Source organism: Alligator mississippiensis, chromosome 12 (genome assembly GCF_030867095.1).
Source record: "Alligator mississippiensis isolate rAllMis1 chromosome 12, rAllMis1, whole genome shotgun sequence".
In the NCBI taxonomy this organism is placed as follows: domain Eukaryota; kingdom Metazoa; phylum Chordata; order Crocodylia; family Alligatoridae; genus Alligator; species Alligator mississippiensis.
The window spans coordinates 45,277,855-45,294,554 of NC_081835.1; the positions used below are offsets into that span (position 1 = coordinate 45,277,855).

At 44.1% G+C, this 16,700-nt stretch overlaps 2 protein-coding genes across 5 annotated transcripts in view; one reads left to right on the forward strand and one right to left on the reverse strand.

The window, feature by feature from the left end:
* Nucleotides 1-1,302, reverse strand: part of CISH (cytokine inducible SH2 containing protein) — a 49,506-nt gene extending 48,204 nt beyond the window's left edge. Inside the window, exon 1 of the mRNA XM_059715386.1 lies at nt 1,240-1,302. The gene's annotated coding sequence lies outside the window, so the exon portion shown is untranslated. The remainder of the gene's footprint in view (nt 1-1,239) is intronic.
* Nucleotides 993-16,700, forward strand: part of MAPKAPK3 (MAPK activated protein kinase 3) — an 81,089-nt gene continuing 65,381 nt past the window's right edge. Inside the window, exons 1-2 of one of the 4 annotated variants that reach the window (XM_059715382.1) lie at nt 993-1,349; nt 2,373-2,665. In XM_059715382.1, the coding sequence (XP_059571365.1) occupies nt 1,193-1,349; nt 2,373-2,665 (450 nt within the window). In that variant the 5' untranslated portion in view covers nt 993-1,192. Of the gene's footprint in view, nt 1,350-1,393; nt 1,626-2,310; nt 2,666-16,700 lie in introns of those variants that run through there. The other 3 variants (XM_059715383.1, XM_059715384.1, XM_059715385.1) reach the window with 3 other exon arrangements.

The window sequence follows — 16,700 nt, forward strand, 5'->3', positions numbered from 1 at the left end:
GTAGGCTTCTCTTATGTCACTACCCTGGGAAATGCTGCAAAGACATCTGCTGTTGAGAAAGAAGAGACCAACCACAGGCTACTAGGCCTAGAAGGAAGTTGATCCTGGGAAGAGAAAGATAAAGACAGTTTTGTGCCCAGCTGTGGTCCAAAATTGGTGTTTTCCTCTGGAGTCTGACAATCCCAGAAGGGACCGGCTTAATCAGAGACCAAGTAGTCTGAGTAACTGAACTGTGCTGAAGGCCACCAGACTCGCTGAAAAAGTAAGATAACTCAAGGCTGGGATGGCTGTAGTGCCATACATATGAAGGCATGCTCCAGGCTTTCACCCTGCTCTGCTAACCCCATTTTAATTCCTGATAAAAGAGGACTCATTAGTCCTAGTAATTGTTTTCCTAACTCCCAGCACTGCAGATGGCATTACTTCTGTAAAATGTCAGATCTATTTTTAAGCCTTCAAACACGTATACCTGGGGAACCTAGCATGGAAACAGATACAGCTGTTTCAGTATGTGACTAATCTTGCCATACGAAAAACTCAGCATTTCACATCTGCGCAACAGCCCTCTGTGCACCGGCGCCGAGTGACAGGCGCTGTGGGAACCATCGCTTCTAATATCCCGGCTGAGCAGTCAGATGTGCACCCAGGCCTTAACTGCCTATTCCGGGGGAGGGCGGGAAGGACCGACCGCAGGTACTATCAACCTCGGGTAGTCCAGTAGCCGCTGAGCTGTCAGAGGGAGCGCTCGCAAAACGGCCTCAACTTCCCTCGGTAGAAATGAAGAGCTTGTTCTCTAGACTGCAGCACCAATCCTTTCACGAGTTTAAAATCCCGGGACGACTTAAACAGGACACGGCCCTGGAGGAGGCTGAAGTGCCCGGCCCGGCTGCGGTCCTCGTTGTGCGGCTGCAGCTCGGTCCTGCCACTAGAGGCCGCCCGCGGCTCAGCGCGGAGCCCGCCGCCGTCTGCGGCTGCCGCTTTGTGTAGCGCGGCGCCGGGCGGCACTCGTGCCCGGGTCAGCCCGGCTCTCGGGAGCCCCCCTCACCCACCCGCTCGCTCGTGCCCCGCGGGGTCGCCGCTGAACGCCCACCCAGCGGCTCGGGGGAAAAAAGCCCTTCCCCACGCCCCGTCCCCGTCCCGGGCAGCCGCGAGGGCCACGTGCCTCCGCCGCGGGCCCGGGCCGGGCAGTCACATGAGCGGAGCCCCGGGCCCAGCGCGGGAGGCGGCCGCGGGACTCACCTGGGGGCGGGCGGGCAGCGGGGCGGCTCCCGGGCACCTCCCGCCTGAGCCGGGGCCTCCGCGCGGGACGGCTCGGCTCGGCTCGGCTCGGCACAGCGCGGCGCAGCCAGGTAACCCCGCCCGCCCACGGCCCCTTCCTGCCCCGGGACACCCGCGGCCTCCCGCTCTGCTTCTCGAAGCCTGCCCCTCGGCCCGGCCCGGCCCGGCCCGGCGCTGGACTGGCCACAGCCGCCTTGCCGCGGGCCGAGCTGCCGTCTGGTGGCTGCGCAGCCCCGGGGCCGCGAGGCCCCTGCCCCTCCCTCGCACCGGGCCGGCAGGGAACTGCACCCAGGGGTTTCCTTCAGCTTCTCCCACCCGCTGCGGAAGTGCCCAGGCAGACCCCTAAGGTGGGTGATTAAACGTCAGGGCGTGCCTCCCCTGCCACGGGTGGGCGACCCATCACCTGGGGCCTTCCTCGTCCCAGCAGGTTGTCCCTCAGGACAGCACCTGGCACCAGAGCAGGGGACTTTCTGCTGTGCCCTGGATGGGCAGGTAGCCCTTATTAGTGGAGCCGCTCTTCCTCCAGCCCGTGCATCAGGCAGGCTAGGTAACCTCTTCCCTGGGGTTAGGTCCTCCTCCTGTCCCTGGCCCCAGTGCTGAGTCTGTGCACCAGGTACTTCTTTCAGTCCAGGGCTTGTTAAGGCCTAGACTTCATTGAGCAACATCAGGCTTTGGAGTCACTGCAAGCCTGATATTCAGAGCAATGTTCAATAATAGTGACTGCAAGCACTTTGAAGCAAGGACTATTATTTTCTGTGTTTGTATAGTTCACAACACCTAGGGGTCGTGGCCCACACAGTCTTCCAGGCAGTACTGGAGCACAGACACTGGGTAATAACAACAGACTGTCACTTGCGTACAGATTCAAGGCAAATTGTTCACATACTTTAGTAGGTAGGACCCACTTTTTTGTCTTTCTGAAGCTGGTCTTGCCACACATGAAATATGAGAAGGTGGGGAGGGGGATGCTTGTGACAGTAGAATTTAATTGCCCCAAGTATGTTTCTAAGATTCATTTACATTTTTATTCAGGGCAGTTTTGAGTGAATTTCCAACAAATGGACTCTTTGCACTTGCCTTGATCTGCTGAACAGGGAGGACCTTATTGAAGATAAACTGGGGATCTGGTGACTACTTCCATTACCTCCACTTTCTCCCTGACATGGAACAAAGTGAGGGCAAGCAGGAGCCCCAGCCAGAAGGTCATGTGGACAGCAAAAGCAATGTGAAACCCATGCCTGGGGGAGCTGCCCATGTCAGGCTAGAAATAAAAAAACACGCAGTTACGGATGACTACAAACTCTCCAAACGGGTGCTAGGCTTGGGCATTAATGGCAAAGTAATGGAGTGTTTTAACAAGGTGACAGGGCAGAAATGTGCTTTAAAGGTATGTGGGCTATTTTTTACCTTTTAGATGATTTTGAGGCCAAAGTTCCTTTTTTTAAAGTCCTATAAAAGCCATCTTGTCTATTGATGCATTCCCCAGGTGTACTGGAATTCTTGAACATGTGAATGTTTACTGTTAGTGAGAGCAGAGCTCATTAGCTGCATTTTGGTTCAATCCCAAGAGCTTTTTTTCAGACTGTTCCTGAGTGAAGTTCTATAACCACTTTCAATTGTAAAATTGTTCTGCTTTTTTTTTTGCCTGGACTAAAAAAAACCTTCCTCTGTAAGTTAGCCAGCATTTCAAATATGGATACTCTACAGTGGGCAAACATGAAACTATTTCAGAATTGTATGCAGTATAATAGTCTCATCAGGAAGTTTTTAATGTATTGGGATATGTCTCAAATTGCTTTTTTTTTTAAAAGCATACCAAAAAAAGAGCACCTAAAGGCAATCTGGATCCTGGGTTTGGGGAGTTGAAAAGATGACGAAAGGTAGGTCTTAACAAATGCTTAAGAGAGGTTTTTGGGGTTTTTTTCCCCCTTTTTTCTTTCAACTATTAGTTTAGGTAGTTTTTCTGGCAGTTAATAGGAACTTCAGGGTATAGGAGTGAATCCTCCTGTACTTCCATAAGGGTAGAACCTATTAAAACAGGTTCCATGTATCAGATCACAACAAATGCATTTACCCCCTTGCCCAAGGTGAGCACAGTTTGGTGACAAGAAGCCTTTAAATGAACAAGGAAAAACTTGCTTGCAACCATTGGGCTGATCAACCAGTTTCTGCATTATTTAAGCTTTTCAAATTAAGGTTTTAGGTCTAACAGTGGCAAAGTTAATCTTTCAAATGTGAGCCAGTACAGACCTGTCTTGCTGAGTCTGTAAGCAGTTTGAAACACTAGTCATGTGAACTGCCTTGGGGCTCAGTACTACTATACTCCTACCTGAAGTATAACTAGAATGTCTAGAAAATGTCAACCACACTTTTCCTTCCCCAGCCCTATATCCTGCATGTATTGGCAAAGTAAGAAAAATCTGTTAGTAATTGACTGCATGACCTGTCAAAGTATAGACAAGGTCTCATCTGTAGCCAGCTGGACCAGAATTCTACATCAGGTTTCATGCATTCTTCAGTCCTCTGATATGGCAGACTAGAAGTATTCAGCAGCTTGATTTATTGAAAAGGTGGCTTAATGGATTAAATGTGAAAAGACATAATACAATCAGTGCTGAAATGTGACGGTAAAATAACATGGAAACAAATTTGCACAGTCCCACGTCTTCAGTTGTTTTTATCACACCAATTTCTATACCGATAATGCATAGCTGACTTCCGGAAGTTTGAAAGGATGGGGCTAGAGATATTGGCAAGTTGATGTGGGAGTATTGGGACTTCTGACGTGCAGATAGGTGTGGGAAGCAGTTTGGGACTGAGAGAGAAATATCCAGTCAGCAGTGAGTCAGTCCATGGTAATAACATGTCAATCTAATTTTTAGACTTTGTCCATTAAAATGAACATTTAACTTTCAGAGCTGTTTCAGTGTGTCTGCATTCTGCAGCAGGCCTAACTGAATTGCTTTACACTTGGTTAATAGTCTCAAGGTTTTCTATGCAGTCATGAGAAAGACTTGTATTTAAAATTTCCTCTATTGTAAAGTATAGTTCTTCATCAACAGATAAATTCCAATGCCAATTCTTGTAGCTGTGCAATTATATAATACCCTGTCCTTGGGTATATAGATACTTCTTTAAAATACTGAGTTTTCAGAGCAGAAATTCAATAAGTTAAAGGTTCTGTGCTTCCACAGACTGGCCTTTGCCTAATGAACTAATGATGGAGGAAGGAGCTGAAACATCAGGCCTGGATGTTCCATAACCTCAAAAATGATGCTGAAAAAAACCTCTTAATCCTTACAGTAACAAGATACGTAGGGCATCAGATCCTTTAGTCCTATCCTATGTATGTGATATATTGCTGAAGTCCTGTTGTGATGTTCCAGTGAAATGTCTGTTAGAATGGCCAGAAAGGTGTTAAGATATCTAAATTCCTGGAGACTGTAAATAGCAGATGATGCTTTATTGGATGCATATTGTTTTTATTGTTATGGCTCTCTGTGCTGAATAAAAAAAATGTGCAGTTAAATCTGCTAATGGCTCAGAGAGAAGCAGCCACACTTGCAAAAGGCAGTTGAAGAAGAAAACACTGCAACAGAGGTACTAATTTAGTTAACCTGAGTGGAAAGATCTTTACCTACATCTTTGTAAGAGACTTACAAAAGTAGAAATGAGTTAATGGAGGTTGCTGTCATTATTAGATGAGAATCCTGTATATGCAATGCAGATCCTTCATTTGCTTGAGTTTGGACTTCAGAAAAACTGATCTGAACAAACCAGCTGTGGAGAAGCTAGAGGACATTTGGAAACTTGTTTTGGTTAGAAGCTCAACTTTTAGGCAGCAGGTGGTTTGTTCTCTTTAGTAGGAAGCACTCTCACTTTGCTGTTGCATGCTTTCTCCTCCGTCTGCAGTTTTAAAACCCCTGTTGTCATGACTTGTTGATGTAACTGTCACACTGGTAGAAATAAGCTGTAGGTGCAGATGTACTATTAAAAAAGTAAACATGTTTTTGACAGGTAATCATCTAAGGTAAAGAGAAATGTAAATATTAAATTATATGTAAATGAACTGCTTGTTGTGTAAGGAGCCAAAAACTGGCAAGGGAGGGAGAAGATGGGAATTTTTCAGGGGTTTACTTGTGTACACACTTTATACCTAAATATCTGTGTACACTAACCTACAGGCTTCCAGCATTAAGCTGTCTTGTTCCTGGAACCAAGTCCTTCTGAACAAAAACAAAAATCCTCTTAGTGCCGAAGGTGGAGCTTGATCAACAGTGAATTCTGTCTGCCACCAAACTTGCCCATCAAAGCTGTCTCTAACTTGGCAGATGGCTTTGCTTTCTGATGGCAGGTTCTCTTTCATGGGGGAACAAAGCCAGCACAGCCTAGATCTGGCCAAAAATTATTCAGTGGAAGGAATTTTAACTGAGGCACTCAAGAGGAAAGGGATTGAACAGGCAGAAACATTCATCTACAGAGTCATGTGTCAGTCAAGCACTACATATAGTAATTGGGAGGTCCCTGCTGTCTCCTTTAGTCCATGCTTGTAATTGGCACTAGTTAGAATTTCACTAATCATTTTGGATTGGGAAAACACAAGGCAGCCTCTCTAAGATACTGCAGGGCTCTAGCAGTGGTTTTGGTTATTTTTCTGAAGTATTATGTGGCTTGATTTACTTTGCTTGGCATTGTGATTTGTTACACGCTTTTAAAAAATGCTTTCAGCTTTGTTTCCATTAGATTGAAATGCCACACACACTGCTGCCATAGTCCAGAAAATCTCTTTTCTGGCCGCTTGCTTATAAGTACAATGACATTTTGGCTGTACAGCAGTGTTTCCAAACAGTAAGAATGGTTGGATTAGAAGGTGGAGGGATAAACAACTGATCTGCTGGACATTGGTCTTTCCCCTCCCTCCCCCTTCCCCACTCTTCCAGGTAGAATCAACCCAAATTCCTTTTGATAACTGACCCAAACACAACTGTAAAGAAATGTCATAAGCATTCTTGCATTTTTGTGTTTTTCTCCTCGGCTTGTCCCCCATTTATAGTTTCTTTGTTGAGGCTGTTTTGGGGAAAAAATGGTTGTATTTTGGACCGAATCCTTCTCTGCCTATTAAGTGCCTTTTCCACCCTGCTCAGGCCCCTAAAAATTGTTACTTCAGAAGGTGTGTCGGTTACCCTCTTCCTCTGCTTTTTTATACTTAGTTTTAAGGCTAAGATCACAGCACATTACAAAAATGGGTACATTGATGAATTTTCAGACTCAAAGTGGAATAAGGTTACACCCAGGCACCTAATGGATGGACTAGGATCTGGCCCTCCATTCCCATTCTTAGCACTGCAGTCAGCTTGAACATACCTTGTGTTTCTGACACACACTACTTTTGGGCCAGTGGGATTCTCATGATAGGAGTCAGAAGGATCTTGTGACAAGCTATGGTGCATACAGATCCAAGGTATGCTTTCTTCTGCTGCAGAGCAGGAGGTTGAAGTAGATGGCCATTGTAGGGCTCCCTCAACCCTGCACTTCACTGAGAATGGTCAATATAAAAATCATTCCATGTTCTACCAGCGCGCCCCCCCCCCCCCCCCCCGAATGGTGGGATTGGGTCACAGACTGGAGTCTGTGCATCAAAAGAAAAAAAAAATGGGAGGAAGGAAGTTCTCTGTGCCTGCAGTGTTAAGTTCCTGGGCTGGTGTGGATGTTCCAGGAAGTGGATGTGAAGTTTGCATTACAGACTGGAAATGATATCTTGTGACTTAGTGCTGTGAGGAGGGTGAAAACATGCATCCCAAGAGGTGCAGGAACTGGAGAGACAGGATTAGTTTGAGCCTGGTGGCAGTCTTGGCATTTCCCAAAAGGTAAAGGACACTGGTTTGTGAGTGTACTGATACACTAGGGAAAAATGTTTAAATATCTGTGTGGCTGTATATAAACTATTCTCTGAGCACATGCATACACACACATAAGCCATGCTGCATTTATCTTTCTGGTCAGCCAACCCTGTTCTAGGTCAAGGCAACATAAATCAGTTATATGAATTGATTTGCTCTCTCACAGGTAGTCTTTAGCCTGGAACGGGCAATGACAAATTGTTAGGCTGTCACCTTCTAGCTGACAGACCAGGGCCAATACTTCTTAGTGTTAGCAATGCAGTGCACTTTGGTTACTGATATCAAGACAGATATGTGGAATGAGAGTAAAAAAGCAACAGAAAAACACAAAAATGAGCACACTTTATGTGTTCCTGTGTCTTAGGTTTAAAACTTGATTTATAAATGTTTGAAGAGACAAGACAGAAATGAGTTGAAAATTCCACAGGGCTTGGAGGGAGAGAAAGGGTACAACACAGCTTTAGCAAGTTTCTTTTCCAAAACTTCTGCCTCTGAAATTATCAACCCGATTTGACAATACAGGTTAATAGACGTTTAATATACTCCAGCTTGCCCACCTGGAACTGCCATGCTCCAAAGCATGGGGCTATAAAGTTAAATACAGTTTTTCCTGCGCTTCTTATTTTTCTTGCTTATTTTTTTCTGTTCTTGTCAAACTGAGATTACATTGTCCAATAAGAAAATGGCAATATAGCCTGTCCTTCAATAGCAGGCCCTTAATTCATATCAGAACAGTTTCGCAATGTAAAATTAAACTATCAAATTATCTATGTTGCAGATAACTTGTGCTTTAAAAAAAATTATCTTTTGTTTATTTTCTAAAGGTTGATAAGGTTCATAAAAAGAGTACAAAGTACAAATGAAGTATGTATAAGGACAGCATTTACAGATTGCACAGAACATGTAGTTTACACCCCTGAGAACAAAGCACTGAATCAGTGTTACGAAGTACAGAGCCCTGAATTTGTTCAGGTGATTGCATTATGTAAACTTAGTCTCCTACTAGTGGTTCTCTGCCATTTTCTTGGGATGTTTAGGCTGGTATTTCTCTATCAAAGGTCAATAACTTTCCTTCTTGTAGAATGTGAAAATTATTTTAATGTGATCATTTGTTACAGAACACAAACATGTTTTTTGATATGGTAAAAACTAGTAGTACTACTATTACCAATGAAGTATAGCCACTTCCAGTGAAATGTTCCAACTGCACAACAGTACTGAGTTAACTGCTAGTAGAATGATCAAGAAGGCAAAATATAATGACCAGAATTGAAATGTGTACAGGTTTACACCTTTTCTTCTGAAGGACTGTGTATTGCAAGTGGAATTCAGGACTTTAAAATGAAATGTCCTGTCTAATCTCATCTACCTGTTTTTTCAGGCTTGTGTTCTCTTCTTGCCAGTTTGTCTCATTGCCACAGGACACCCAGAATCAGCATCACAAATGGTGACATGTAACAAACTCCAGCACTAAAAAAAAATAACACAATGATGGGATAAGACAGACTGAATGAAACAAGTATGCTTCAGAAATGTTCCAGCTAAGTGGTTGTCATCAGTATATAGAGAAGCACCTACAATATGGACAATATTTGACTTTATTTTTAAATGCTGTGCCCCGGGAGGATTACTAAACAAGTATGAAATACTTAAAATAAACATCCAGTAGATGGAAAGTGGGTCACTACAAGAATCTCTTTTAAATCAGTGAGTCACTGTGAGACTGAATTCTTCAGCACCTAGCTGTTTTCAGTTGTGCTGGAACTGCTGCATTCTCAGGGGATTCCCAGACCAATTGTTTTGGCTTGATTAACTAAACTAAAGTGGACTTTGTCAGTCAACTGGCATTCTGCATCTTAGAATCAGTTTGTTAGTCTAGTGGTCTCTGCTGCTTATTTTAAATACTGAAAACTAATTGATGGGTTTCCTTGATTTTGTAAGAATAGAGGAGTTGTATATTCGAGCTGTTACAGGTGGATGCAACTTATCTGTACTATGAAGTGGAGCCATAGGCAGGAAAGGGATGTTGTAAAATGAGAAGATACTTTGGAAAACGAGTTAGCTGTGATGCTACTCCTTCTGTGTCTTTTATATACTTCCCTAGCGTGTCAACAAGCTGAAACAAGTTGTACCCAGACTCATGTACTTATACAGCTCAGGAAGATCAAGGTGTGTTCCTGGGGCTTCATGCAGATTGGAAGTTCTGAGAAAGTGTTACAGATATATATTAGTGCCAATGTCAATGTGTATAAGTGTGTATGTCCATCATATCCAGCATGACTTCACTAATTCACGCTGGCTGGGAGTCTCATTACAGATAACTGGATTTTGCAAATCAGTTTCAGTGCAAGTAAACTACAAGCAAGAATTTAAAAATGTTAATTTATTACACAAATGCACTTTTCTTTTAATTACTTAAGCTAACACCACATGTAGAGGCACCCAAACTGGGATCTAGCCTTCAACAAACTGAAGAAAATAGGATTCACACATGAATGTCTAAGCTTAGGCCCATTTTTTCTTCAAAGCGCACTCAGAGGTATGGTGTAGTATAATTGATAACAGTGTGAAAGAAAAATGAGTCTTCCTGACAGTGCACTAAAAACTACACCTCTGCAGAAAAGTGGGGCAAGACCACCATTGTTGTGTTAAATTGGTAAGGAGCACGGGTTATAAAAGTGTTGCTGTAATTGGTACTGAATGCCAATGTGCACCTGAGGCACTCAGATGATAAAAATGGTTTACCTATATAGAATATTTAATATTAAATCTTTTAATATATATAAAGTGAATCATTTAAAGAGAAATGAAAGTTAACCATTGTGTATTAAATACATTCAAATGTAGGTAGCACCTTCCATACCACAAAATGTTTTGTAGGACCACTCACCACCGGAAAACTGTCACTTCTAATGTGTTGTATATATTGTTTTGTGTTATGGGATGATAACTATGTTCCCATTTTTGCTGATTTTTACAGCTTAAAGAAATTTCTAATTAAAAAAAGCCAAACATTAGGACCACGTGAAATATTTGGAAGACAAATGATTGTTCTTCAGCTGTCCTTATTCCTTTTGTCACAGTAAAATTGTGCTGAGCTGTCAGTGTAAAGGTTCTAATACTGCAGGAATGTCCATGGCAGTGTTCGTGAAAAGCAAGTGTCATAGATGTGGCCAGTCATGGAACTGGAGAGTGCATGACCTATTTGTTTAATTGGAGAACTGGGAGACCTTCTTTACTTGCTAGCCAATGGAAGCTGGTGGTGCAGGTCTTTCTAGACAAGAACATATACATTGTCTGGTATGTGGTACTTTACACAGACTTCCTAAATATTTAAAATTATTCAAAGCTCTCTAAATGAGATTAAGCTATAACTCTTGCATTTTAATACTTGAAACCAAAGGGGGAGAGCATCCTAGCTTTACATGCAAATCAGGCTAGAGCTTCATATTCATGAATCTTTACAATATGGTATTACACACCAAGATTTATGAAAACTGTTTTGAGAGAAGTAGCAAATAAAAAAATACATAAAATCGATACATTCCTAAAATGTTTAATTGTGCCAGACTCTTTGCAAAATAAACTGAATGCATCACCTTTAAATGTCATTTCATCCGCTCTGGTGAAGCGGTCCAGGAACCAAAGCTTATCAAAGCTGCACTGTTCTCTAGGCCTAGTTAGAATAGACACCACTTAAGACTTTTCCCAAAAATATTTTTTTTCCTGATTCCTGTTTTGAATATGTTAGTATTTATGTAACAGGCCCTCAGGCTGCATTTGGGATTTGAGTCAGCTAGTGTTGTGGACAGAATTACGCCTTATTCTAAGGATGATGTTTGGAAATGGGATGTCTCTTGGAGAGTACTGATAAAATATACAAACTGGGATGATATCTTTCAGAGAGGCAGAGAGTAGTTGGTGTGCTCTTCTCTTACCTTCCCTTAAATTTTGGCTATCGTTAGTAACTTGTCTTAGTGTGAATTAGCAATGGTGCACCACAACCTGTGAGCCATTCATACAAAAAGGTGAGTAGGTAAAGTGACTCGGAGACATTAGTTTTACACTGAGTCCTGTACACCTGTGTAGCACACATGTATCCTGAGAGTAAGAACTCTTTAATATTCATTCTACTTCATACTTTGCTTATGTGGGGTTTTGCTTACAGGCAATGCATAATATATTGTCAGTTACCAAAATGTTCTCCTGATTTGCATATCTGTGGACTAGAAATATTTTATCTCTACCAAAAACTAAAAATTCAAATTTTTTCATGTTAAGAATTCATTTCTTACACAGTGCTTTATAAAGATTCTGGTTTCCCACATGTTGCTTTCAGTCAAAGTGGCTTTGTCAAAAGCAGTCTGGTTGCCACAGCAACAGAGTTGTTAACACCAAAGATGTCATTGCTTGAAGGTGGGGGGGGGATGGGTTTCTCTAGCTCAGCTGCCTCCACAGTAGAAGCCCCTGCTGCAGCCACACTACAGTACAAGGTCTCCATTGTCTTGGTAAGGAGTAAAAGCCTTTTATTTTGTTCTTGTTTCTTTCCAATCAATTTACAGTCAAACTATGACGCTTGGGAGGGTGATGGGCTTGACACTGGCTTGATACTCTGAAGCTTCCTGTTCTTTCAGGCCCTATACTCTCAAGGAGACTGCTGTTGTCTTCTGTATCCTTTTTAAAGAAGTATCTGTGAAAATAAAGCACTTGCCTGCATGCAAGATCTGATGCAATCAGTTTATGACAAGCTAGAGTAACAAATGGAAGCATCATTTTCACTCAAGTTCACAGCTTCCTTTAGGAAGGGTAGTGTGGAAAATGATCTATCTTTCCATCCTGTCTTGTAATCTGAGAGCTGGGTTAAAGGACATCAGATTTTATGAAGGAGCCCAAGGTTGAGAATTGAACACCTAATTCCTTCAGGCCACTTGGAATTCTCAGTGCTATAAAACATGTTTATTAGTATTCAGTTAACCTGTGGAATTCATTGTGTGAAAAATTGCATGGATACGTCTGCACTAGATCATTTAACCTTAAGTTAATTTTCCCTATGGTGAAGCATAAACATTTGTATTCTGGAATAACATTTGCAGAGCACCCACATTTACAAGTATGCTGGTTACCTTGGGTTAGCTGGCAATCTTATAACTCAACCTGTGAGAGCAAGACTACCAAGATCTTAAGAAAGACTGGTACACTTTCATGTAGATTAATAAAATGTACATTAATAAAATCTCCATTTCTTCAAGAAAATTATAGTTCAAAACACTATGTAAAATGTGACATGCTCTGTGTTAGCTTGCAGTGATAACACTGTAATATGATGCAATAGATAATTGTACTTCACAGATGTAGCCAACTCTTCCCTGTCTGCATGTACTAAACCAGTTGCCTCGGCAAACATGGCGTGCCACTAGCTAGGGAGAAACAGGTGGACCTAAACCCTCACTACAGATGTTTGCAGATATGACTTACCTCATTCATTTGCACAGAGCTCATAGATGGGTTTCTTCACACACACAGATCATTTTGGAAAGAGGTAAGGTGCAATTTAAAGTGCAAGTGTTTATCTCACAATAGCTGTTCAAATACATTTCCACATGTGTGATCAAGGTCCTGGAGTCATTCTATCAGATCTGGCATAGGGAAAGTAGCATGTTTCCAGGGGCAGCACAATGCTACCACTGAAACATTATGCTGTTCTAATTTTTTCTTAGTTTTAGGTGCACTCTCTGCTACTGATTTTCAAATTCTGATACAAAATAAAATACCACTATCAAGGGAAAGACTATTAGTTGCATGTAACAACAGTTGAAACTAGGGCAACATGGGAAAATAACACAGGAAATTAATTATTTATGCTAAAATCATGGACTATACACAAATGCATACATGGTTGTAATTCCAATTTAAGTATTAATAATTAAAATACTAAAACTTTATAACTAGAATTCAGAAAAGAATTGCAGCCATTTTGTGCTTGTATGTAGTTTTACATTTGTGCCGCTTTCAGAGTAGCTTCTTCACTGTAGGAATCTTCATTTATGATATGCAAGTAACCTTTGTTGTAGAGGGGGGCAATCTCAGGATTATCTGCATCAGCTATACAGGAATTTGTTGTTTAACTAGGTAAACCTGTTGTAGGATTAACTGGGTTGGGTTACAGTAGGTCTTCACTATATTTGGAACCTGACAAAATGGCATCCCACAGGATTTGCAATGCCGGAGTACAGAGAGCTGGACAGAAGTTGAGAGAGAGGTCGATGGGGAAAGATCAGTTAATTTAGAAACTCTCACAGCTATGATGGATTGACATTAAGTGGAATTTTCCTCTAGTCTCTCAGCTCCGTTGCAACTTTTTCTTGTTGCTAAGATGCTGTGATTAAAGGCCTTTCGAGGGTGGAGAGAAAGATAGAGAGAGTGACTTGGAGTTGCTTGTTAGCTGCACTTGAGAAACTCTGATTGTCAGACACACCTTTATTTTGGCAGATGGGTGTAACTGCCTTGACTTGTACTGAAGCTGCATGCCTATTACTATTAAAAATGGGACATTAAACTCAAGATCTGAAAACACTAACCCCTTGCTGTAATAGGGCAGGAGAAGAAAACAGCAATATACATTATTGATAAAAGACTTCATAAAAGACCGATTAACTCTGAGCCTTTCCCACCTCTTAGCTGTCTGAATCATTGATGTGGGGGTGTAAAGGAGGGGGAATGACTGCAGTGTTATATGCTGGTACATAAAAGCCAAGTCTTATGGGGAAACCAAGGAGAAAATATTCAGGTGTTGGTTCAATAAAACTTCCAACACTGTAATAATCCTATCTTTTAACTAAAATGCACCAAACTGGTTCATTTTTTGGGATATGTGAGAGCTATATATTTGGTAACTAGGGCTGTGCAAACCTTCAGGTGGTGATTCGATTCGGAGGAGATTTGGCTCGATTTGGTGGCCGAATCTCCAAATCTGAATCGAATCGGGATCAATTTAAAGGTCCGAATCGATTCAATGCTCTCCAAATCTTTGGCAAAGATTCGGAGAGCTTTGATGATTCGGGCAGTCCCTGGTGGCTACAGCAGGGAGCTGCAGCCATTCTGAGCTGGTAAGTACTAAGGCTGAAGGAAGGAGACCATAGGGGGACCCCTGCCAGCCCCCTCAACCCCTGCTCACTCCCCCAGCCTTGCCATGGCTGCCCCCGCCTGCCCCAGCTCCTGGTACTTTAAAAAAAAACCCTGGTGCTCACCAGGGGCTGCCAGGCGCGGGTGGGAATCCCTGCTGCCCCTGACTACCCCATGCTGCATGGGGGGCTGTGCACGAGCCCCCTGGACCCTCCCCTGCACCCCAATCCCTCTCACGGCTTCCCCAACTGCCGGGGCTCCGGCCCTTTAAGAAAAAAAAAAGCCAAGAAAAGCCCCGGGACTTTCTGCTCCTGGTGCACATGGCATGAGGCAGTGGGGATTGCCCCCCACCAGCAGGAGCGGTGGGTCCCAGGTTTTCTTCTGGATTTTTTTTCTTAAAGGGCTGGAGCTCGCCTGTGCAGGGCACCTGTGAGGGGGCTGGGGGCAGTTCAGGGTCTCATGCATAGCCCCCGATGCAGCGGGGATCACCCCCCCGCCCAACAGCACCTGTTGAACTGGGGCTTTTTTTCCCCAAGTGCTAGCAGCTGGGGCAGGCAGGGTGGCCATTGCTGGGCTGGGAGAGGGGCGGGGGATGGGCCTGACCTGGCTGATTTGGAGATTCGGCCGAATCCAATCAGGACAGTGATTCAAATCACCAAATCAAATTGCTGTCCCCCGAATCTGAATCCAAAGCAAATACTAGCCACTTCACACAGGCGTATTGATAACCTGGCGTAGCAGTTTTCATAGATTTCATAGACATTAGGGCTGGAAGGGACCATGGAAGATCATCGAGTCCAGCCCCCTGCCCAAAGGGCAGGAAGTCAGCTGGGGTCATAGGATCCCAGCAAGATAAGCATCCAGTTTGCTCTTGAAGGTGTTCAATGTAGGCGCTTGAACCACCTCCGGTGGCAGGCTGTTCCAGACCTTGGGGGCTCGGACAGTAAAGAAATTCTTCCTTATGTCCAGCCTGAAATGATCTTGTAGTAGTTTGTGACCATTCGACCTCGTCATCCCTTGGGGCGCTTTGGTGAACAAACGTTCCCCCAGATACTGGTGGTCACCCCCGATAAACTGATAGGTGGCCATCAGATCACCCCTGAGCCTGCGCTTTTCCAGGCTAAAGAGCCCCAGGGCTCTCAGCCTGTCATCGTAGGGTCTGCTTCCCTGACCTCTGATCATGCGCTTGGCTCTTCTCTGGACTCAAGCTTCTCCACATCATTTTTGAATTGTGGAGCCCAAAACTGGACGCAGTACTCCAGCTGCGGCCTCACCAAAGTTGAGTACAAGGGGAGAATGACGTCCCGGGATTTGCTTGAGAAGCATCTGTGGATGCAATTCAGCGTTTTGGTCGCTTTACTAGCCGCAGCATCGCATTGCAGGCTCATGTTCATCTTGTGGTCAATGATGACCCCCAAGTCTCTTTCTTCCATAGCGCTAGCCAACATAGCACTGCCAAGCCTATAAGGATGCTGCGCGTTTTTCTTCCCAAGGTGGAGAACCTTGCATTTATTGGCGTTGAACACCATCAGATTCTCGTCGGCCCACTTGCTGAGCCTGTCCAGGTCAGCCTGGATCACCCGCCTGTCTTCTGGTGTGGATGCTGTGCCCCAAAGTTTGGTGTCATCGGCGAACTTGCATGATAAAGTGCCATCAGAAAAGCCAATGGCACTTTATCATGCATCAGCAGATGCATGACAAATAGGTCCAGGGAGGTGATACTTCCCCTCTATCGGGCGCTGGTCAGACCGCAGTTGGAGTACTGCGTGCAATTCTGGGCGCCGCACTTCAAGAAGGATGCGGATAAGCTGGAGAGGGTACAGCGAAGGGCAACTCGTATGGTCAAGGGCCTTCAGACCAAGCCCTACGAGGAGAGACTAGTGAAACTGGACCTTTTCAGCCTCCGCAAGAGAAGGTTGAGAGGCGACCTTGTGGCTGCCTATAAGTTCATCACGGGGGCACAGAAGGGAATTGGTGAGGATTTATTCACCAAGGCGCCCCCGGGGGTTACAAGAAACAATGGCCACAAGCTAGCAGAGAGCAGATTTAGACTGGACATTAGGAAGAACTTCTTCACAGTTCGAGTGGCCAAGGTCTGGAACGGGCTCCCAAGGGAGGTGGTGCTCTCCCCTACCCTGGGGGTCTTCAAGAGGAGGTTAGACAAGTATCTAGCTGGGGTCATTTAGACCCAGCACTCTTTCCTGCTTATGCAGGGGGTCGGACTTGATGATCTATTGAGGTCCCTTCCGACCCTAACATCTATGAATCTATGAACTTGGACAGCCTTGGGGGACCCCACTGGTCACAGGACTCCACGATGAGTGACTTCCATCAATTACTACCCTCTGGGTCCGACCGCGGAGCCAATTTTCCAGCCAGTGGATCATGGAGGACCCAAGG